Genomic DNA, 23,314 nt, shown 5'->3' with positions numbered 1-23,314 from the left:
TGGTGCATGCCTGCGGTCCTAGTTACACAAGAGGCTGACATGGAAGAATCACTTGAGCCTGGGCTGTCAAGGCTGCAGTGAGCCATTATTGTGCCATTGCACTCCATCCTGGGCAACAGAGCAAGACTCTGTCTTTAAAAAAAGAAAAAAAAATATTGTCAGTATTATTTGCAGAGTCTCATCCACATGGTGGAGCCATATGCCCAGGACTTGGCAGTACCCACTGCACGAATATCATGAAACTCCTAATGAACCAAGTGGGCTAACATTTTGATGTTCCAATGGCTTGTTATATGTGTGTATATGAAACAGGTATACTTAAAGATAATTGAACACAGTTGGTTAAATGTAGTGGTTCTGCATCTAATTTTCCATTGTGTGAGCAGAAATGTGAGAATTTTTTTTTGACATCATCTCATTTTGCTTTCTGAACTATAGCACGGCTTGATCATCTAGAGATAGTGTATAAACTAGCAGACAGCAAACTCAGGAAACACCTTTCCCAAGGGTGTAGGTTCTTGGTACAGAAACCCTTCCATGAGAGACTAGGTTCCAAGGTTTTCTATGAGGAAATTTGGGAACTTTCTGTTTAATTCACCTCCTCTGAGTCATTCCTTCAGTAACCTAGAACTCACCTCTGAGAATGATTCAGCCTTTTTAAGCTGATACAGAATCTTTTCTCCCTCCTTTGGGAAAGATTGCAAATATTCTTGGAGCAAAAGGTGATGACACTCCAGAACTGGCTGGCTTTCCTCTTCACAGTAGATCTGTGATGGTTTCCAAGGAAAATACCTACAGGGAATCTCCCTGGCTTCATCTTTTGGCAGCCAATGCCAAACCAAGCTAGAATCTTCAGAGAAGATTTCACTTGCAGTGGCTCTGTGATTCATATATTGAAATCCTAACCCAAGGTATTAGGAGGTGAAGTCTTTGGGAGGTGATTAGGTCATGAGGACAGAGCCCCCATGAATGGGATTAGTGCCCTTTTAATAGAGACTCCAGAGGTACCCTCACCCCTAGCAACAAGGCACCATCTATGAACTAGAAAGTGAGCCTTCACAAGACACTGAATCTGCCAGTGCTTTTATCTTGGACTTCCCAGCCCCCAGAGCTGTGAGAAATAAATTTCTGTTGTTCTGTTAGTCACCCAGTTTATGGTATTTTGTTATAGCAGCCTGAAATGACTAAGACAGGACTAAAGGGCATCTAGTAAGAAATAGGACCAGGCCCAAGTTTGGAGAACAGAAAAGCTTTTGTAATGATAACTATGAAGCAAGATCTCAAAGAATGAGTAGAATTTAATATGACAAATTATGTAGAATAGGATGTTCTAGACAGAAGAAGAGAGCTGCATGTGTAAAGCCCTAAGTCAAGAGAAAGAATGGAAGTTTCAAGGTAACTACAAGTAGTTCAGTAAGGGTGGAGCAGAGCTCTGCTGGTGCCAGGGAAAGAATGGTATGGAGAATGATGAGTTAAAGCCAGACAAGAAAGCAGGGGCAAGATCATGAGGGGTGCTGAATATCCCGCACAGGAATTTGGGCATCATTTTAAATAAAAAGAGCAATATGTAATGCATATTACAGAACATAATAAAGCAAACAGAGTATGTTTTATTATTGAAAAATTGGGAGTAGTAACAGTACCTGGAGCATATGGTAGTTGTGAAGACTAAGTGAGATGAGTTTAGAACAGTACAGGGCCTGTAGTAAGCACTAGAAATGCATTACATATTGCTCTTATGATTTAAAATGATGCCCAAATTCCTGTGCGGGATATTCAGCACCACTCATGATCTTGCCCCTGCTTTCTTGTCTGGCTTTAACTCATCATTCTCCATATCATTCTTTCCCGGGCACCAGCAGAGCTCTGCTCCACCCTTACTGAACTACTGTAGTTACCTTGAAACTTCCATTCTTTCTCTTGACTTAGGGCTTTACACATGCAGCTCTCTTCTTCTGTCTAGAACATCCTATTCTACATAATTTGTCATATTAAATTCTACTCATTCTTTGAGATCTTGCTTCATAGTTATCATTGCAAAAGCTTTTCTGTTCTCCAAACTTGGGCCTGGTCCTATTTCTTACTAGATGCCCTTTAGTCCTGTCTTAGTCATTTCAGGCTGCTATAACAAAATATCATAAACTGGGTGACTAACAAAACAATAGAAATTTATTTCTCACAGCTCTGGAGGCTAGGAAGTCCAAGATAAAAGCACTGACAGATTCAGTGTCTTGTGAAGGCTCACTTTCTAGTTCATAGATGGTGCCTTGTTGCTAGGGGTGAGGGTACCTCTGGAGTCTCTATTAAAAGGGCACTAATCCCATTCATGGGGGCTCTGTCCTCATGACCTAATCACCTTCCAAAGACTTCACCTCCTAATACCTTGGTTTAGGATTTCAACATGAATTTCAGACCATAGTAAGTACCTGCTGTTTACCCCTGTCTTTGTAAAAGTTCATTGTAAACTACTTGATTCTTTGGCTATCTCCCCAACTTCCTCATAAGATTCTTAAAGGTAGAATTTCCTGATAGTATAGCATATCACAGTGCCTGGAACATAGTGCATATATCCCATAAATAAAGGAATAATGAGTAAATAGGCCACTTATGGAATGATAGTTATTTCAAAACTGAAACAAAGAAAAGTAAGATATGCTGGTGGCAATTATAAAACATCATGTATGTTTTCTGCCCAAAGTATTCAAGCATACTGGGAATACATAAATAAATGAGTCATTTGGGGTATATCTTATTCAAAATGGAAATTTGTAATCATTATGTATCACATATTTAAATGAATGTACTTTAAAATATAATTAATCCTACAAGAAAATTATTGCATCAGATAGAGAAAATCAAATAGGTAAATTGATTAATTATATTCCTAATTATTTCTTACATTTTTTGTTTTCATTTCTGTTTTTCAGTTAGGGCTTCTGCCTTAATTTTGGAATAAAGATGTTCACTGATCCTGGCTTACTGGACTTTAATCCAGTACTACTGAATTGAAGCACACTGTGAACTACAAACATATTTTCATTCATCATGGCAGATGCTCTTTGAAACCTGCATTGTGAGGACAGAAGTTCAATTAATGTGCCCATGTGTTCTTCTGACAGATAGAGGCCAAATGACACAATGGGAAGATCTTCAACTAAGTGTCAAGAAAAAAACTAGTGTTCTAGTGTTCTAGAGTCCTCTTTGCCACTTAAAATAGCCTGTGACTATAAGTGTGTCATCTATCATCTTGGAGGTTCAGAAATGGAAAGCAAAGACATTTTGTAATTGGCATAGCATAAATGTCCATAGAATCCTGGCTTTGTCACTCCAACTTAGGTGACCACTAAACCATCTGTTTCCATTTTCTCTTTCACTTATTTAAAATACGTTTAGTGGTTAGCATAAACTGATGCTGTATTAGATAATTAAAAATGAAATAAGCGGTTGTTGTCTAGAGAAATACAGCATTTAGTGTGAAAGGCAGACATCCAAACCTCACATGATATGGTCAATAAAAGCCTTTCTCAAATTTGTATGTGTATAGGAACCACCTGAGGATCTCCTTAAAATGCAGATTGTGGTTCACTAGGTCTGGAGTGGGACCTGGGATTCCTCATTTCACACAAGTTTCCAGGCTATGGATACTGCTGATCAGTGAATCACAGTTTGAGAAGTGAGTGTAATAAAATGTAAACAGAGATATGCTACCAGAGCACAGAAGAAAAGAAACTAACTCAACTATGTAGGATCCAAAGAGGAAGTGAAACAGAGTTGAAGGATGAGTAACAAAAGGTGCAAAGGAAGGCATTCAAATGTCTTTGAGTAGAGGCACTATTTTATATTAGAACACAGAGGTATGAATCGCCATGGTGTGGGTGTAGAAAAATAATCCCACACTGGAGAGTCATATACAGGGAGACCAGTTTCCAGGAAGAGCAACAGTTCACTTGGGAGGTAATGAAGGCCTGAATTACTATAATGTATTCATGTGATTATTCATAGCTGAGTTTTCTAAAAGGTGTAGTGGAGACGGCCTAATGAAGGGGGAAACAGGGAGGATAAAAAGGAAAAGGAAATACATTTCTCCCAATATATTTATGAGGTAAAATGTGACAAGGCCATGGCCAGGTTCGGTGGCTCATGTGTGTAATCCCAGTGCTTTGGGAGGCTGAGGTAGGAGGATCACTTGAGGCCAGGAGTTCAAGATCAGCCTAGGCAACATAGCAAGACCCTCTCTCTACATAAAATTAGCTGAATGTGGCGTCACATGTCTATAGACCTAACTACTTGGGGGACTGAGGCAGGAGGATCACTGGAGCCCAGGAGTTCAAGGTTACATTGAGCGATGGTCATACCACTGCACTCCAGCCTGAGTAACAGAGCAAGACCCTGTCTGAAAAAAAAAAAAAGAAAGAAAGAAAGAAAGAAAAGAAAATGAAAACAAAAAAGAAAAAGCAAATGACAGAACCAAATCACTGATCGTATGTGACTGAGGGTAAAAGAGAAGATAGACAGGAAAATTTATTGCTCTGGTGACAGGTAATGTTGTTTTTACTCAAGATAATGGTTATACTAGGGGAAACAGTTTCAGATTTTCTGGTGGAGGTAAAAAGTGAAGACAAAATGAATTTGAGCATTTAAAATTTAACGACTGAGGGACATATTTCCAGGGCCACTCTAGGTTTAAAGATCTACTATTGCTTCCCTATTACTAAGTAAATTTTCTTTGAATGCTGCATAGAGTGGCTACTTTATATTTTATAATAAATTTAAACATTTTTGAAAAAAAATTAACATTTTAGCATCATTTCATGAGTCCTTTGAGTAATTTCATTTTCTCATTTGTAAATTCTCTGTGTATTCCTTAAAGGTAGGTGTTATGACTTTTAATAGTATTAGGAATAATGCCAGCAAGATGGCAGAGGAAGGTGCCTAGACCTTGCTTCCCGACAGAAACACTGACTTAACGACAATACACAGCTCAAAAAGCCTTTATGACAATGGTAGAAATCAGTTAGAAAGTTGAAGTACACAAGGCAAACACAAAGCCAAGAATAGCCCCATTGAAATGGGAAGGAGAAGCAAGCTCCTCCTGTAAGCTGTTACAGTTCATAATCTGAATGAAAAGCCCCAATGTACAGCTTCTCCCTTGGGAGAAAGGAGAAGATTGGAATGTATGTCCAAGTTCCAGCTTTTGGGGTGAGAGGAGGGCGCTGCCTGAGAGATTGATTTCTATTTCTCCTAACTTGGAGCATTAACAGGGAACCAGGATGCTTTGGATGCCTGAGAACAAAATGCAACTCTAATTTGTGGCAGCACCAGAGAAACTGCAGTACTACAGACGGACATCAGAGAGAGCAAGAGATGACGAGTTCCTGAAAAAGAAACTGGCAAACCTCTTTCACTATAAAATTACATGCACAAGTTCAGGGAAGATACATTTCCATAAAAGGTTTGTGAGGCCACTAGACTCTCTATGCAGGCTGATTTATGAAGGTCTTCTCTGTACAAACCCAGTGCACAAAGATTGGGGGAAGTGGCTGTGCTTCAAATGCAAAAATCACAACAAAAAATAAGGCACACAAAAAAATAAGAAAACATGTCCAATTCAAAGGAATAAAGCCAATTTCCAAAAACCAATCCTAAAGAAACGACAAAGATCTTTGAAAGTAGCTAACAAAGAATTTAAAATAATCATCTTGAAGAAGCTCATTGTGCTTTTAGAGAAGACAGAAAACTAAACAAAATTAGAAAAATGATGCATGAACAAATTGAGAGTATCATTAAATAGATTTTTTTAAAAAATCCTATTAAAACAGAACAAAACAAATTCTGGAGCTGGCAAATAAAATAACTGAATTGAAAAATTCACTAGAACAGATGAAAGTAGACTTGATTAAGTAGAAGAAGGAATCAATGACTTCAAGGACTTTTAAAATTCAAAGGTTACTTGAAATTATCAAGAGAATAACAACAACAAAAGAACAAAGAAAAGTGTTGAAAGTCTAAGGAACTTATAAGACACCATCAAGCAGAGCAATATATACATGATAAAAGTTGAAGAAGAAGAAGAGGAAGAGGAAGAAGAAGAAGAAGAAAGAATGGGGCAGAGAGCTTATCTGAAGAAATAACGGCTAAACGTTTCCCAAATCTGAGACAGAAAATGGTTGTCCAAATTCAAAAAGCTCAAGGAACTATAATGTTGATGAATGTAAAAAGGCCCACACTAAGACACATTATAAAGTCAAAAGACAAAGACAAAAAGAGAGTCTTAAAAGCATCAAGAGAAAAGTAACTCATCACATACAAGGGAGCTTCCATAAGATTATAAGTGGATCTCTCAGCAGGAACACCTACATCACAAAAGAAGAAAGATCTCAAATCACCAACCTAAATTTACACCTTATGTAACTAGAAAAAGAAGATCAAACTAAACCTACGGTCATCTGAAGGAAAGAAATAATAAAGGGTAGAGCAGAGATTAATAAAATACAGAAGAGAAAAAAGTCAGCAAAACTGAGCTCATTCTTTGAAAAGATCAACAAAATTGACAAACTAATCTTCTCAAACTCTTCAAAAAAAATGGAAGGGGGGGACACTGCCACCTGATGCAAAATCCCTCAACAAAATACTAGCAAACCAAATCCATAATGTGTTAGAAGGATTATACATCATGACTAAGTGAAATATATTCCTGGAATGTGAGGATGGTTCAACATATGAAAATCAATCAGTGTTATACATTACATTAACAGAATGATGGACAAAAATCATGTGATCATCTCAATTGATGCAGAAAAGGCATTTTGCAAAACTCCAAAAACTTTCATCATAAAAACACTCAACACAAAAGGAAAAAAAAGGGAATGACATCCACATAATAAAGGCCATATGTGAAAAGTCTACAGCCAACATCATGCCAATAGTGAAAAACTGAAAACTTTTCCTCTAAGATCAGAAGCAAGGCAAGAATACCCACTCTTGTCACTTCCCTTCAACATAGCACTAGAATACCCAGCCAGAGCAATCAGACAAGAAAAAGAAATAAACAGAATCCAAACACAAAAGGACTAAACAAAATTATCTATGTTTACAGATGACATGATATCATATGTAGAACACCCTAATGATTCTATAAGAAAACCTGTTGGAACTAATAAACATATTCAGCAAATTAAAGAATACAAAATCAACATGCAACAATCAGTTGCATTTCTATGCATTAATAATAAATAAACTGAAAACAATTTAAGAAAAATATGATTTTTAATAGTATCAAAAATAATACTTAGGAATAAGCTTAAGCCAAGAGGCAAAATCTTGTACACTGAAAACTATAAAACGTTGCTGAAAGAAATCAACAAAGACACAAACAAATGGAAATACATCATGTTTGTGGATTGTAAAACTTAATATTGTTAAAATATCCACCCTACCCAGAGCGATCAATGAATTCAATACAATCACTGTCAAGTCCTAATGGCATATTTTTTGTAGAAATAGAACCCTAAAATTCATATGGAATCTCAAAAGACAATGATGAAATGACCTTCTACAAAGGCACCAAGGATACACAAGAGAGAAAAGATAGTCTCTTCAGCAATGATGTTGGGAAAACCATGTATCTATATCCAAAATAATGAAATTGAACCCTTACCTTATGCCTTATACAAAACTTAAAATGGATTAAAGACCTAAATGTAAGATCTGAAACTATAAAACTCCTAAAAGAAAACACAGGAAAAAATCTTCATGACATTGGATTTGGCAATGATTTCTTGGATTTGACATTGAAAGCACAACGATAGCAAAAATAGACAAATGAGACTAATGTAACTTGAAAACTTCTGCACAGCAAATAAAACAATCAACAGAGTGAAAAGGTAACTTATGAAATAGGAGAAAATATTTGCCAACTGTATATCTTATAAGGGGTAAATATCCAGAATGCATAAAAAACTACTACAACTCAACAAGAAAAAGAAAAGTGGCCCAATTAAAAAATGGGCAAAAGACTTGAATAGATATTTCTCCAAAGATGTACAAATAGCCAATAAGTATATGAAAAGATGCTAAACATCACTAATCATGAGGGAAATGCAAATCAAATCCACAGTAAGATATCACCTCACACCAGTTAAGATGGCCACTGTCAAAATAACCAGAAAATAACAAGTGTTGGTGAGGCCATGGAGAAATTGGAACACTTGTGCACTGTTGGTGAGAATGTAAAATAGTATAACCATTATGGAAAACAGTATAGAGATTTCTCAAAAAATTAAAAATAGAATTATCACATGACCTAGCAATCCCTCTTCTAGGTACATACACAGAAGTATTGAAAACAGGAACTCAGAAACATATTTGTGTACGGACATTCATTGCAGCATTATTCACAATAGCCAAGAAGTGGAAGCAACATTAATGTCTACCAACAGATGAATGGATTTTAAAAACATATTCAGTGTATTAATCCATTTTCATGCTGCTGATAAAGACATATCAAAAACTGGGCAGAAAATGTGGTATAATGGACTTACAGTTCCACATGGCTGGGGAGGCCTCACAATCACAATGGAAAGCAAGGAGGAGCAAGTCACGTCTTACATGAATGGTGGCAAGCAACGAGACAGCTTGTGCAGGAAAACTCTCCTTTTTAGAACCATCAGATCACGTGAAACTTACTCACTATCACAAGAACAGCACGGAAAAGACCTGCCCCATGATTCAATTATCTCCCACCGGGTCCCTCCCACAACATGTGGGAACTGTAGAAGCTACAAGATGAGATTTGTGTGGGGACACAGCTCCAAACCATATCATTAAGCCTGAAGAAAGAAGGAATAACCCTGTTGAGTTATACAACATGGAGGACATTATGTTGACTGAAATAAGCTAGTCACAAAAAGACAGATGCCACATGATCCCACTTATATGAAGTATCTAAAACAGTCAAACTTTTAGAAACAGATAATAGGATGGTGATTGCCAGGGACTACAGGGAGGGAGAAATAGAGAGTTATTGTTTAATGGGCATAAAGTTGCAGTTTTGCAAGATGAAAAGAGTTCTGGAGATGGATGATGGTGATATTTGTACAACATCCTGAATGTACTTAGTGCCACTGAACTGCACACTTAAAAATGGTTAAAATCATAAATTTTCTACTATGTTTTGACCACATTAAAATGATTTTGCATACTGTATCTTCTAATCTTGCCTGTGGTGGTCATATAATACAATTGACTTTCTATCTCTTCCTCTTAATTATTGCCAGCATCATTTCAGCTACTTTTGTAGAAAAGCGATTATTGAGCATATCTTCTCTTTTCACAGTACCCTTTCATCTCATTGAGTTCTATTTGATTATATTCCAGACTCTTTAAATAAATTATTCTGAAATGATTTGTCATAAATAAATTATTTTTGGTAGTGAATAATATTGGAAGTTTAAAAGAAGTACTGGGTGGTAAAATGAATTTAGTAAACTTTTGTCTCCATTTGTAGAGCTGATTTCTTTTATATAACGGGAGTCTCAAAATCATGAATCCCCAGGGCCAGAGAGGTAATATAGTGGAGTGCAGCAGGCTGGGTATAAGAATTCTGGCACTAGCATTTCATACTACAGTCGAAATTTAGTCTTGATGCTAGGGAGACACTGGGGTTCAGTAGGAAGTGTGGCAAACTGGAAAGCATAGGACCCAGGTAAAGGGGTAGCTATTCATAGTTCCAGGGAATTGATGCTGTGTGGGAATGCACATCCTCTCAAGATCTTCTGGTTTTTACAGAGAAGTAGGGATTTGCATTTTCATTTGAAATCTACTGATCTTACTATATTGGTGCAAATATTTAAAAAAATACCATTCACAGTTCTTATGGGTTGAATGTGTCCCCTAAAAAGGTATAGTGAAGACTTAACCCCAATACCTGTGAATGCGACCTTATTTTGAAATAAAGTCTTTGCAGATGTAATCAAGATACATTGAGGTCATTAGGGTGGGCCTTAATACAATATGACTGGTGCCATTATAAGAAGAAGAAAAGAGAAAAGTCCATAGGGAGAATTTCATGTGAAGACTGAAGCAGAGATTGAACAGAAGCATTTACAAGCCAAGGACCACCAAGGACTCTCGACATCATCAGAAGCCAGAGGTGAGGTATGAAACGGATTCTCCCTCAAATTCCTCAAAGGAACAAACCTTGCCAACAATTTGATTCAAATGTCTAGCCCCCAGAACTGTGAGAGAAAACATTTCTGTTGTTTTTCTAGTACCCAACTTGTGGTACTTTGTTATGGCAGTCCTGTAAAACTAATGCCATAGTAAGTAAACGTACCTCTGAGTTTTATATGTCGTTTGCCACCGTATCATATTAATAATCTTATTATGGATTTTTTAAAACCCAAGAATTTTAAAAAGTACATGTTTGTGGCTATGCCTGTTTGGAATATAGCAAGGTACTTTGTGTCATTATCAACATCTCCACCATATTCTGATCTCTTACTCCAAGAGATGACCAGAGAGATAAGTATTTCAGTTTATTACCTCAGTAAATATTAAGGACTTTCCAGGTGCCAGTTATTGGACTAGGCACAAGAGGTACAACTGAAAAAGAAAATCCAAATCCCTTTTTCCTCAAGAAAGTTACCATTATAAAATCAGTTCTAATACAGTAACTGCGATGATGATGGAGTAGCATGGATTGCTATGGGAAGACAAAGGAGGAGCTCCTAACACCAAGAGGCTTGGAAAGTGATCACAGGGTGAAATGATAGCTTATTTGTCCTACAACTAGTATATACTGGCACTAAATTCAAACCCAAACCTCATTCTACCTTACCTCTCCTTTGTTTTTTTTCATCTGAAAAATGAGGATAATATTACTTGTTAAAGATTTACGGTGATTAAAAAAAATAGGAAGCACATTGTCTCAACGTCTGATCATGGTAGACCTTACTTGTGCCCACACAAATCTGGGCCTTTCTCCCTGTCCTGGATACACAGAAGACATTTCCCAGATGCAAACAGAAGATCACATTTCCCGGAATCCCGTTTGCAGCTATGGGGAGCCTTGTGACCAGTCCTGGCCAAGGTGTGAAAGCATAGAAGGCCAGCATGTGATTTTTCACACTCTTGACCCTTGCAGGAACCAAGGAGACCCTGTGTTCTAGATGGTGGACCTGCAGATGATGACATTTGTGTCATCTAGGATCCCCCAGCAACCACATGGAATAGAACCTCTGCCAAAGAGGTCCTTTCCACGTGATACAAACAAATCCTTGTTTTGTTAAGCCACCAGGATTTGAGAGTAAAATTTTCACAGCAATTTATCTTAATCTATCCTAATTAATATACTTGTCCATAAAACAGGCTCTGCAAATGTCAGTTTTCTTCTTTCTTTTGATAATAATTTGGAAATAACCATTAAGTTTTTAAAAAGTATTAAAAGTTAGGCTGTGTATTAGCCAGCTGCATAGAATATTCTTATTCTAGGTTCTGAGACAAACCAAGAGCTGCTATAATAGTTGAGAAAGCAACTGTGTCCTAAGATGAGCTGAAATAAAAAATCCATTCATTGTCATAAAAAAGTCACATCTCATTAAAGATCATTTCTCTCATTCCTCCAGACCAAATTATTTAAGTTTTAAAATAGCAGAAAAACATTGAAAAAACATATCAATGCTAAAAATTTCATCTTGAGGTTTCAGTCACTATTCTTAACGTACCTTCAAAGGGTTTTGACTGTCTTTACTACAAATAGAAGACTTCCAGGAAGGGGTCATTCAACAAAAAGAAGTCTTTTATTTTCTCTACAAAATGGGACATACGAAAAGAGATGAGAGTAAATATAATACCAACTTTTCTGCTCAAACAAATCTATACACTTTTGCCTAACATTCATGTCTTGATGATATGTTCTGATTTGCTAACCAACCTCATTTCCCACTTTTTCCCAACATAGACTTCATTTTAACCAAGTCTTCTCAAAGTCCACAAACAAGCCATATTCATTCTTTCTTTATGTCTTTACCCATTTGCCTGAAATGCCCTTCTCTCTTACTTGGAAAATGAGCTCTGCGTCTGCTTCCTGTAGTTGTACTTTGTTCTCTTTCTTTATGTCTTTATCCATTTGCCTGAAATGCCCTTCTCACTTACTTGGAGAATGAGCTCTGTGTCTGCTTCCTGTAGTTGTACTTTGTCCTCCAGGATTCAATATATGTTTTTTTATGCCTAGTAATTTTGTGTCTTTTCTGGACTATAACTCTCCAAGAACAGGAATGATTTTTTTTTTTTTAAACACACTTTACCTCCTTATCCTCAAAGCTCTGGCGCAGTACTGAACACACCACCAACAGTAAGTAAATTCCTCTTGGTTGGCTGGTCTGTGAGTGTGTGTGGAGAAGGATGGGTAATGAAGTGTGAGCAGGGAGAGTGGAAAATTGAAGTGGTTTTAGCAGAAGGTCTAGCAGCTGAAGAATCAGTCTCTGAAGGCAGGGGGAACTTGAAAATCGTCTTCCACAGTTTTGTTTTTTAGTTGAGTATTACCAACTAATGACCATTTTAACAATAGACTTACCACAACTGTTCCATAGAGAATGAAAGTATGCAGTGAGGCACTTCAGAAACTTTCCTGCTTGGAAATAGCTGTGTGTGGCTGTAGAAAGAGGCCCTGGGAATGTTACTACCGTTCATATTTTAAATATCAACTACTATATTCTCTACTATTGCCTCCACTTTTGAGAAAAACATGCATGATCACTGGGTACAATGTATGTATTATATCATTTCGCCCAAACTGTCACCCATAACAAATTATTTTATTTTAGAGGTCACTCTATTAAATTGCTGTTGTTTCCCATCTTTTTAAACTTTTTATTCTGTTTGCCTTCTCCCAACATAATATTTACTATGACATGGATTGCTTTTCTTATTTTTGCCAACCAATGTGCTTTAATGACAACAACAAATAAACATGGAGATTACAGACAACTTCCAAATATTCTATACATTTATGCAGATTATTTTCAGGGTTTCTCATACCAATTGAAATTAATCATAAAAGTGAGTTAAAACAAAGAGGTTTTATGTAACGATGATGTTTCAGTTTGTTAATAATGTGATGCATACTCATGTGAAGTGCACTGGTACCAGTAAGTAAAAAGATTTAAGATGTGTAGGTAGATTTTTCTCAGCTTCCTGATTGTATAACAATATATTGTAACCCGTCAAAATTGCTATTTTCAAATATATTATGTTAAAATAGGTGCTAAATTAGATTTGATGTTCTGAAAATGAAAGGTCATATGCTTGAGTCAGGGCCATGAACTGAAGTGCTTGAGTGGAAGTAGAGAAGGAAAGGATTGGGAGGGAGATGTTCACTTGAGCATAGTTACTCATTGGATAAGCATTTCTTGAATGCCAGGTGCTGTTCTAGGCACCGAGGAGGAGCTCCGAGGATCCCAGATAGACCTGCTGTCCACAACCATGGAGCATACATTCAATTTGGGGAGACAGGCAATATGCAGATGAATAAATGCTCATGATGGCTTCAGGTAGCAGTGAATTCTATGAAGAAAATAAAACAGGGTGATGTACCAGAGTGGTGAAGGAAGGGTTGTTGAGGAAAAGCTCTATGGGGAAGTAACATGTATCAAAGGCCTAAGTGACACAAAGGAGATAGCTTTTCCCCAATGTGGGGAAATAATGTCCCTGCAAAGGCCTATAGGCTCGAGTGAGCTTAGTATGTTTGTGTTTGAGGAACAGGAGGAAGGCAAGCATGACGAAGGAAAAATGAGGCGGCAGATGTGACAGGATAGAATGGCATGGGGCCAGGCTGTAGGCCATGGCAAGGAGCTTGGGTTTTCATTCTGTTGAAGATTGGAGCCCTGACTTCCTGTTTTATTGATTCTGGCAGGACCTGCGTACAGTCTGCCTGCGTGTCCACCTGTTCCTAGCTGGTGGCTTCAGGTGCATGTTTTCTCCCTTTTCTTGTCCTGGCTGCTGTTTTGAGGAAACCACCATCTTTCAAACAGGAAGGCTTCATGTCTTTGAGGGATTATTTGGAGAAAACACATATTCTGTGACTCATTAGCCATTTCTCAAAGTACACCTGGTCCTCATGGTGGCTATTTTTGTAATAAACAGAATACTAGTTATGAAACAAACCTAAATGTGAGGATGGGTAAAATGGAGTGCCCTTTAGAAGCTCCATGCCATCTCTTGTGGTGTTGGTCCCAAGGCCAACATATTCATACGGCTCAGCAGACATGGCACTTTGAGCCTATAATACTTTTAGGGGTACATAAAGTGATTTAATTATTTTAATAATAAAAAATCAACTTTTAATTAAATAATATATTCACCTTTATACCAATGCATTCATAAAATATAATTTAAATATTTTTATGGAGGAAGGGACTTAAGAAGGCAAAACATCCCCAGGAAGTCATGATACACCCATGTTACCGCTTATATAATAAGAGACATTAACGTACTGTGTACTCTTCAATAGAATTGTAATTCTGAAAGAAATTCATTTTATTTTGCTTGTTTTAGCTTATTAAATTAATGGACTCTAAACTATTTGAATAATAGACTACTGTACCATTATATTACATGTGGTATGACATATACACAGTGTTACAGCAAACTAAATATGGCCTGAGAAGGACTCCGTATTTCTAGATTTGAGTCCTTTTGGATGAACTGCAACCTAACTTAATAGGTAGACAAGATTGAAAACCTAACTTAGAAGTATGTGCCTGCAACAATAGATGAGCCTTGGCCAATCCCAGCAGCCATACTTCATCCACTCAAACCCTGCTGAGTGTTCAAACTGTGTTCAAATAAGGCAAAATGACAACCTGTAACAATTCAGCTGTTTCTGTACCTCACTTTCAATTCCTGTATGTCACTTTACTTTTTTTGTCTAGAAATCTGTTCTGACCACAAGGCACCCCTGGAGTCCCTCTGAATCTGCTATGCTTCTGGGGGCTGCCCAATTCGCAAATTGTGCATTGCTCAATTAAACTCTTTTAAATTTAATTCGGCTGAAGTTTTTCTTTTAACAATAGTTATAGATATATAAGCAGAATATTTTAAAGACTAGATGAAAAGGGAAAAATAATATGTGTATATAATTTTCAAATTATTAATATGTAAAATCTTTGCTCTTAACAAAATTTTTTTAGTGAAAGTTATATAATTGCATATGCTGAAATTGTGTGAAAGTCTTACTTTAATATTTTGTAACCTAAGAGTTTAGTTCAGCTTCTTAAACTTGGCTGAAAATTATACTTCACAAAAATCTGTATTTCTAATGGAAAGAGTACACAAAAGGTGGCACTAATTTTTTAATCCGATCTAACAATTATGCAAATATTTGTTGAAATTCATAAACTTGGTGTCTTCTCACTTGTTTCTGACACCTAATCAGAAGTTGTTGAATTGTTACATTTTTAGCAATGAGTTCATAACCCACTGAAATTCTTTATTTAGAAAATTTGTAAACAGGTATAAAATGTTACCAAGTTTTTTGTTGCTGGTTTGGGTTTTGTTTTTAGTGAGAAGGTCTTGCTAAGTTTCCCAGGCTGAGCTCAAACTCCTGGGCCTAAGCGGTCCTCCCACCTCAACCTCCTGAGACATTGAGACTACAGGTACCCGTTAGTGTGCTTGGCTTAAGAATTTTTCTTTTGTTTGTGTCTTTTTAATTAATAAGCAATTATTAGAGTACTTATAGGTGACATATTTCAGCTGCTGCTAAAATGAAGCAAAATCACATAACAATAGAAATATTTCTAAAGACTCATTTTCAAAATGCTTTTTCCTTTTGTGAGTTTCTTTCAAAAAGACAGTTATGAATCACTCATTGATAAGACACCAATTTTATCTTGATGGAATCAATTTTAAACTGTCTTTAAAAAGTATCTAGCAGGTAGCATTCTACGGAGACCTACCTGTAATCGCAGCAAAGTTCAGCAAATTTGGATCTCTTAACTAATTTGCAATGTAAACTCAATTTTTTATTTCAACGACTACTTCAAGTACTTTGAGAAGATAACCAGTAGGACACAATTTCGTGGTCATTGTCTTCCTCATTACGAAGTACTCAAACGTTACAATATTTAAAATAATAAATTTTAAAAGTGACTTAATGGGACAGGGAAATCACAATCCATAGCAAAACAGTGAAAGGGAACTCAAGAGTGTTAGAGTAATTCTCAAAGAGCATCGACTCTCATAATATGCCCTGGGCATAACTTATACACTTGGTATGAACTGAACTTTGCTAATATACAGAGGGTGTGAAGGTGCCAGTGTAAATATCGATGTTAATGATAAGTAAAGCTTAATTTCTTTTCTATTTTTTAGACAAGAAATACTTATAAATTGGAGGCTTGATAGTTTCATCTCGCACTATAACAGATTATTTTATTTTAGAGGTCATTCTATTAAATTGCTGTTGTTTCCCCTCTTTTTAAACTTTTTATTCTGTTTGCCTTCTCCCAACATAATATTTACTGTGACATGGATTGCTTTTCTTATTTTTGCCAACCAATGTGCTTTAATGACAACAACAAATAAACATGGAGATTACAGGCAATTTCCAAATATTCTACACATTTATGCAGATTATTTTCAGGGTTTCTCATATCAATTGAAATTAATCATAAAAGTTAGTTAAAATTTTTTTTTAATGAAAGAACAAAACCATGTCCTTTGCAGCAACATGGATGAAGCTGGAGGCCATTGTTCTAAGTGAATTAACTCAGGGAAGGAAAACAAACATGGTATGTTCTCATTTATAAGTGGTAGCTAAACATTAGGTACTCATGGACATAAATATGGCTACAATAGATACTGTTAACTACAACAGTGGGGAGGGAGGGAGGAGAGCAAGGGCGGAAAAACTAAGTGTTGTGTGCTATGTTCAGTAGCTGGGTGACAAGATCAGTCATATCCCAAACCTCAGCATTATACAATGTACACACGTAACAAACTTGCACATGTACCCCCTGATTCTTTTTTTTTTTTTTTTTCTTTATTTGAGACAGAGTCTCACCTTGTCACCCAGGCTGGAGTCCAGTGGCGAGATCTCGGCTCACTGCAAGCTCCGCCTCCCGAGTTCGCACCATTCTCCTGCCTCAGCCTCCCAAGTAGCTGGAACTACAGGCGCCCGCCCCCACGCCAGACTAACATGCCAGGCTAATTTTTTTGTATTTTTGTTAGAGACGGGGTTTCACCGTGTTAGCCAGGATGATCTCGATCTGTTGACCTCATGATCCGCCTGCCTCGGCCTCCCAAAGTGCTGAGATTACAGGCGTGAGCCACCGCGCCAGGCCATGTACCTCTGATTCTAAAATAAAGGTTGAGTGTGGCACGGTGGCTCATGCCTGTAATTCCAGCACATTGAGAGGCTGAGGTGGGCGATCATTTGAGATCAGGAGTTCCAAAACAGCCTGGCCAACATAGAGAAGTGAAATCCCTTCTCTATTAAAAATACAAAAATTAGCCGGGCGTGGTGATACGTGCCTGTAATCCCAGCTACTCGGGAGGCTGAGGCACGGGAATCACTTGAACCTGGGAGCCAGAGGTTGCAGTGAGCCGAGATCACGCCGCTACACTCCAGTCTGGGAGACAGGGCAAGACTCTGTCTCAAGAAAATAATAATAATAAAATAAAATAAAGGTTGAACTAGTAAAAAAAGAAAAAATTATTTCTGTAATTAAAAAGCAATTTTACAAAGCCTCTCTTCACTAAACAAACCTAGATTAGCAGAAGATATTCAGAGACCTATGAAATTACATGATCTCATGAAGACTGGGCAAGTAAATATAGGTCTTCAGCAATGAAGTTATTTTATTCACATACCTTTTGTTTTCTTTTCATAGAAGTCTCTCATACTGAAACAACAAAAATATGCTGAATGCTTATCAACCAAAAATATCCAAAGCTAGAAGAATTTTTTGTGTATTTAGCATTATGAAAGGATGGAGAAGCAAATGTCACTTATATTAAATTGGAATTTTGAAAGTAAAATGATTTTATCTAATTTATTAAAAATTGAAAACCAGAGGGCAATGAAGGATGAGTATTTCAAAGACAGAATGTTAGAAAATGAAAAGAGCACCTTAATAGTCGAGATAAAGTTATACAATTAATTGACTTTATTTTCAATTCAAAGTGTTCCATAACTTCAGTTGCTGATTGTTCAATTCACATTTGAAGCAAGTCTGAAAGTTAACTTAGAATGTTATTCCTAAATGTTTTCTAGTCACAATTTCCTAGAAATCCATTGTCCATCAGTATTGCCTAGACTTTGCCAATCTACTTTTATTCAAAAAGGAGGCAGGGGGGGAAGCCTGGAAAAATAAATGAGGTTTGAAGTAACATTTTACAAAGGTTTTAAAAGTCAATGGTCACAAAAAAATTATATTCAGCTCATCAAATTTACCTTGGCCTAATCCATATTTACCAACTTAGTTCCTCCTAGCTATTTTCATCATCTTCTATCATTAAACTAAGACAGTAGTCCTCAGTCTTGAAAGTAGCAGAAATAACCCCTTGAGGGAAGTAATAGCCACTTACCTCTCCAACCCCGCCTTCTCTGTCTACTTTGAGGCTTCTTCTTCCTCCTTCTGCCCCCTGAATGTTCCTGCCTGAGGTTTGTTCAAGTCTTTACTTTTCATACCCTTGCCTCTGACAATCTCATTTGCTCTATGATTTCAATTATTGTCTCTCTGCAGAAGAATCCCCAACAGATGACACTAGAGGAGGCTTTTCAAACTACAGGCAGGCATTCCAACTTCCTGCTGTCCATCTACATTTGGATATCCTACAGCAATGCCAATGTAATGTATACAAAACCAAAAGCATGATTAGCCTACATCCTCAATTTAACTCCTCCATTTCTGTGAATGCTCCACTCCGTACCTACCTTGTCTTGAAGCCCAGGGCTTCTTTGAATTGTCCCTCTCCTTTCCCACTGTCCTACCCTTACTATCATCACGTGCACTGTTTTCAATAGCTTCTTAAATCGTCTCTTTACTTCCAATTAAGGAACATGTCAACTTGAATCATCACCCTAAAGCATAGCTTTAATTATGTTTCATATGTTCTTTAAAAACCTTTGTTTGCTTCTGATTATCTATAGAAGAATGTTAAAATTGCTCCATCTGGCATTCAAGAATTTAAAGATCTGTCAAACTTTCTTGGGGTCACCTCCCATCCATTTGATTACTTACAGCTTTTACACTCAAGTTGAACTTTATCACTTAATATTTTCCTAATATAGCATGCAATCTCTTGCTCCTTCATATTTTGCTGATATTGTGTATCCTGTCTGTAGGTTGAAGTACTACACAACCTTGAAAACCCAGTTCAAATTATGTCTTTTCCAAGAAGCTTGAACTCCTGGGTTCAAGCTCTAGTTAGCTGTAATCTCTATTTTGATGAGCACCATCATGTAATGGAAAGGGCATGGGCTTTGAAATTCTATGCAGCTGGGTTTCAAAGTCATTATATTAAAGTTTTTATAATAGAAAAGATATTTAACTAATTTAAATCTTGGTTTTTCCATCTATAAAATGGGTATAATACAACTTATCAAAAGGTTCAAAGGAAACCCTGTGTGATGTGATTGATGTCACCAGGAGAGTCAGTAGAGTGACTTCTAAGAAGCCTGAAAAAGGAGAATTTTCTTTCATTCAGATACATCAGATGTCTACTATGGATCAGGCACTTTAAAGAATAATGAGTGAGTTAAACACAGGCCCTGCCTGCCTCAAGCTAATAGCCTTGGAATATAAATTCACCTGGCCAGGCGCGGTAGCTCATACCTGTAATCCCAGCACTTTGTGGGGCCCAGACGGGTGAATCATGAGGTCAAGAGATCGTGACCACCTGACTAACACGGTGAAACCCCGTCTCTACTAAAAATCCAAAAAAGTAGACGGGCATGGTGGCGGGAGCCTCTGGTTCCAGCTACTTGGGAGGCTGAGGCAGGAGAATGGCATGAACCCTGGAGGCGGAGCTTGCAGTGAGCCGAGATCGCGCCACTGCACTCCAGCCTGGGCGACAGAGCAACACTCCGTCTAAAAAAAAAAAAAAGAATATAAATTCACCCGAGCCCAGGGTCTACTCCTCTACTTTGCAGACTCAGGAACTTGACCTAATTTTTTTTTTTTTTTTTTTTTTTGAGACTGAGTCTCACTTTGTTGCCCAGGTTGGAGTGCAGTGGCGTGATCTTGGCTCACTGCAACCTCTGCCTCCTGGGTTCAAGCGAGTCTCCTGCCTCAGCCTCCCGAGTAAGTGGGACTACAGGCATGTACTACCACGCTTGGCTAATTTTTGTATTTTTAGTAGAGAAGGGGTTTTGCTATGTTGGCCAGGCTGGTCTCAAACTTCTGACCTCAAGTTACCCACCCACTTTGGCCTCCCAAAATGCTGGGATTATAGGCATGAGCCACCACGCCTGGCCTTCACCTAGAAATGACTGGATTAATGGATGTGACTTTTGCACATGATATCCTTGAGACTAATATTTGAAACCAGAATAACAATTTATTTCCTTCCCTCCCTCCTTCCCTCCCTCCCTCCCTTCCTTCCTTCCTTCCTTCTTCCTTTTCCTTTCTTTTCTTTTTTTCTTTTTTTTCTTTTCTCTGAGACAGGGTCTTGCTCTCTCACCAAGGCTGGAGTTCAGTGGCACAATCATGGCTCACTGCAGCCTTGACCTCCCAGGCTCAAGCAGTCCTCCCACCTCTTAGTTATCTGAGTAGCTGGGACTACAGGCGCACACCACCATACCCGGCTAATTTTTGTATTTTTTGTAGAGACATAGTTTCACCATGTTGCCCAGGCTGGTCTTAAACTCCTGGGCTCAAGCAGTCTTCCTGCCTCAGCCTCCCAAAGTGCTGGGATTACAAGTGTGAGCTATTGTGCCTGGCCCAACAATGTCTTATTTATCCTGAAAATGCAACAGTCAAACAAACTGGTCCCCCAACCTTGGTCTACCCACATAGCCATATAAAGTCAGAACTAGAAGGGGAACAGATTCAAATATTGGATAGACTTGGGCTATGACAACCAGACAGATAATTTCCAAAGCAGGAGGGTAGACTTTCTTTCTTAATACATGTTTGCAGATATGTGGCATCTAGAATGTTTAGCCCAAGAGAGGCCCTGGAGTGATCCCCCTCTCCTATTTTCCTTTATTTTCTGAAGAATTTCCAGAAGAGTTTTCCACATGTTCCTATAAAATGTAAAGGTAGGGATGGAAATGTTTGCTACAGATCACTGCACCAGGTGTTACCTCATGGTGAGGCTGGGAGTGTTTGCAGAGGGGAAGAGATGGAACTCTGAACTAAATTTTTAGCAGGGCCTAGGAATCATCATGTGGCAAGATAAATCACTGGGTGAGAATGAACTCGACTGAGTATCTGCCATTAGGCAATGCAGCAAATCAGAGTCAAAGACTAGATTTCAGTGTCAAGCCAAAAGAAGTGTCATTATTTCCAAACCGATTTTTAAGTTGCAGATTGTTATGTGTTTGTTAATATATGATTTAAATTTCTTAAAGACTGAGACAAGACTTTCTAATAGAATGCCATACCCTATAGACAATAGACTCTGAATTGATGCATAAGAAATACATGAATGATCCATTTAATCCTTAAACAGCATACAAATTATCTAGGCATACTTTGTACATGGGGTAAAGGTATCTCCCCTTATGAGAGAGATATTTGGGGGTTGGAAGAGGACATGTGAAATGCAGGCCTTAGATGGCATGAGACTTAAATAGTATCAGGTTGGCATCAGAAGGGAGGTTGAAATTTTATCTCTAACTTCCTCCTATCCCTTTGATATTCAAATGTCCAATAAGAGAGAAATCTCCAAGCCACATTGGCTCAGCATGAGTCAAAGGGAAACTATAGAATCAAAATAATCTTACCAAGATAGTGTTTCTCTGGCTTTGTCCACACTCACTCTGCAGGCTATTTATCCCCTCACAAAATTGTAGAGTGTACAGTAAACATTGTAAGTTGTTAACTGTTATTTTTATATGTCCATCTATCCGTCACTAGGTTTGTTCCAAAAAGGATTTGAGGTGGCTTGCACAAATACAGCAAGATAACAATAAAAATAATAGATGCAAATAAAATATATAGAAGGAAGTCAAGGTCAATGCTGAGAATAAGAAAAGGATATAAACTAAAGCCAAGGGTATTATTCGCTCACAGAACGCAGGATTTAGGGATCTGTGTACTTGCTATAAACGGGGTAGAAAACCGCGATACTGAGCTTTCTTTTATAAGCACTTGATCTTTGCTGGTATATTCTAATTCCTTGGGAAATCCAAGTTCCTTACAACATGAAAGCCAAAAGAGAATCTGTAGGGAAGGGATATATTAGCATTTCTTTAGTTATACCGTCTTATTTCCTTAGGTATAACACTATGTTACATTGCTAGTTTAAAAACTGTTACCAGAGATTTTCAATTCCTACAGCATGTTCTTTAAGGGAATTTTCATTTCTATAATATCTTGCCACAATCCCAATCCTTTTACTTCTTTTTATCTTTTTAAAATCGAATCCTGCTGCTCCTTTAAGACATTCGTTCAAGGCTAGTCCTTGGATTTACTAGCACTGCTGTTTTAAATAAGAAATGACTAATTTGTTTATATTTCTAAATAAAAGTCAAGGAGATGGGAACTACATCCAGCTACTGAGAGTAATAAAAGTTGAGATATGAAATAGCTATACTTTACACTTCCATATTAAAGCTGGTGGCAGGATCACTGTGAGCCATCTGGAGCTCAGAGGTCTAAGAGTATGCACAGTTTTGATCTAACAAGGGCAGGCATGCACAGGTGTGCCGAGAGGCACTTACTAAAAGTTGTGCTTCAAGGGCTGGAGAATAAAGCACACTCCCTGGAGGACTGCTGTGGTTTTCTTTACCACTTTAAAATAAATGATATTGTACTGACTACAGCTCATAAAAGTGACAGACTGACAGACTGGGCCCCAAATTTCTTCTTCCCACAAAGCAATCGCAAGCAGGAATATTACAAACGCCAAAAAATTTTTGGTACTACCGAGAATTAGGGGACTTAATTGGGGCATTATGGAAATTCATAAGCATGCTAGAAGTTTTACATGAAGCAGTCTGGGCATCTGAATGTTGTGTTAGAAGATAAATGAACAGGCTGGGTGCGGTGGCTCGTGCTTGTAATCCTAGCACTTTGGGAGGCCTCTACTAAATATACAAAATACAAAATACTCTACTACAAAATACTCTAATACAAAATACAAAATT

The 23,314-nt window shown here is 37.6% G+C and overlaps 1 protein-coding gene across 6 annotated transcripts in view; it reads left to right on the top strand.

Annotated features, from left to right (window-relative positions):
• The window catches only part of COBLL1 (cordon-bleu WH2 repeat protein like 1), a 194,026-nt gene extending 189,236 nt beyond the window's left edge, over positions 1-4,790 (top strand). For 4 of the 6 annotated variants that reach the window (XM_074009325.1, XM_074009324.1, XM_065525582.2 and 1 more), the window contains one exon: positions 2,928-3,529. In XM_074009325.1, the coding sequence (XP_073865426.1) occupies positions 2,928-2,945 (18 nt within the window). In that variant the 3' untranslated portion in view covers positions 2,946-3,529. Of the gene's footprint in view, positions 1-2,927 lie in introns of all 6 variants that reach the window. The other 2 variants (XM_074009326.1, XM_074009344.1) reach the window with 1 other exon arrangement.
• Positions 4,791-23,314: the final 18,524 nt, after the last annotated feature.

The sequence above is a fragment of the Macaca fascicularis genome, chromosome 12, assembly GCF_037993035.2.
Source record: "Macaca fascicularis isolate 582-1 chromosome 12, T2T-MFA8v1.1".
Classification (NCBI taxonomy): Eukaryota; Metazoa; Chordata; class Mammalia; order Primates; family Cercopithecidae; genus Macaca; species Macaca fascicularis.
The sequence above is the reverse complement of the archived record's forward strand: the minus strand, read 5'-3'. Positions and strand labels throughout refer to the sequence as shown.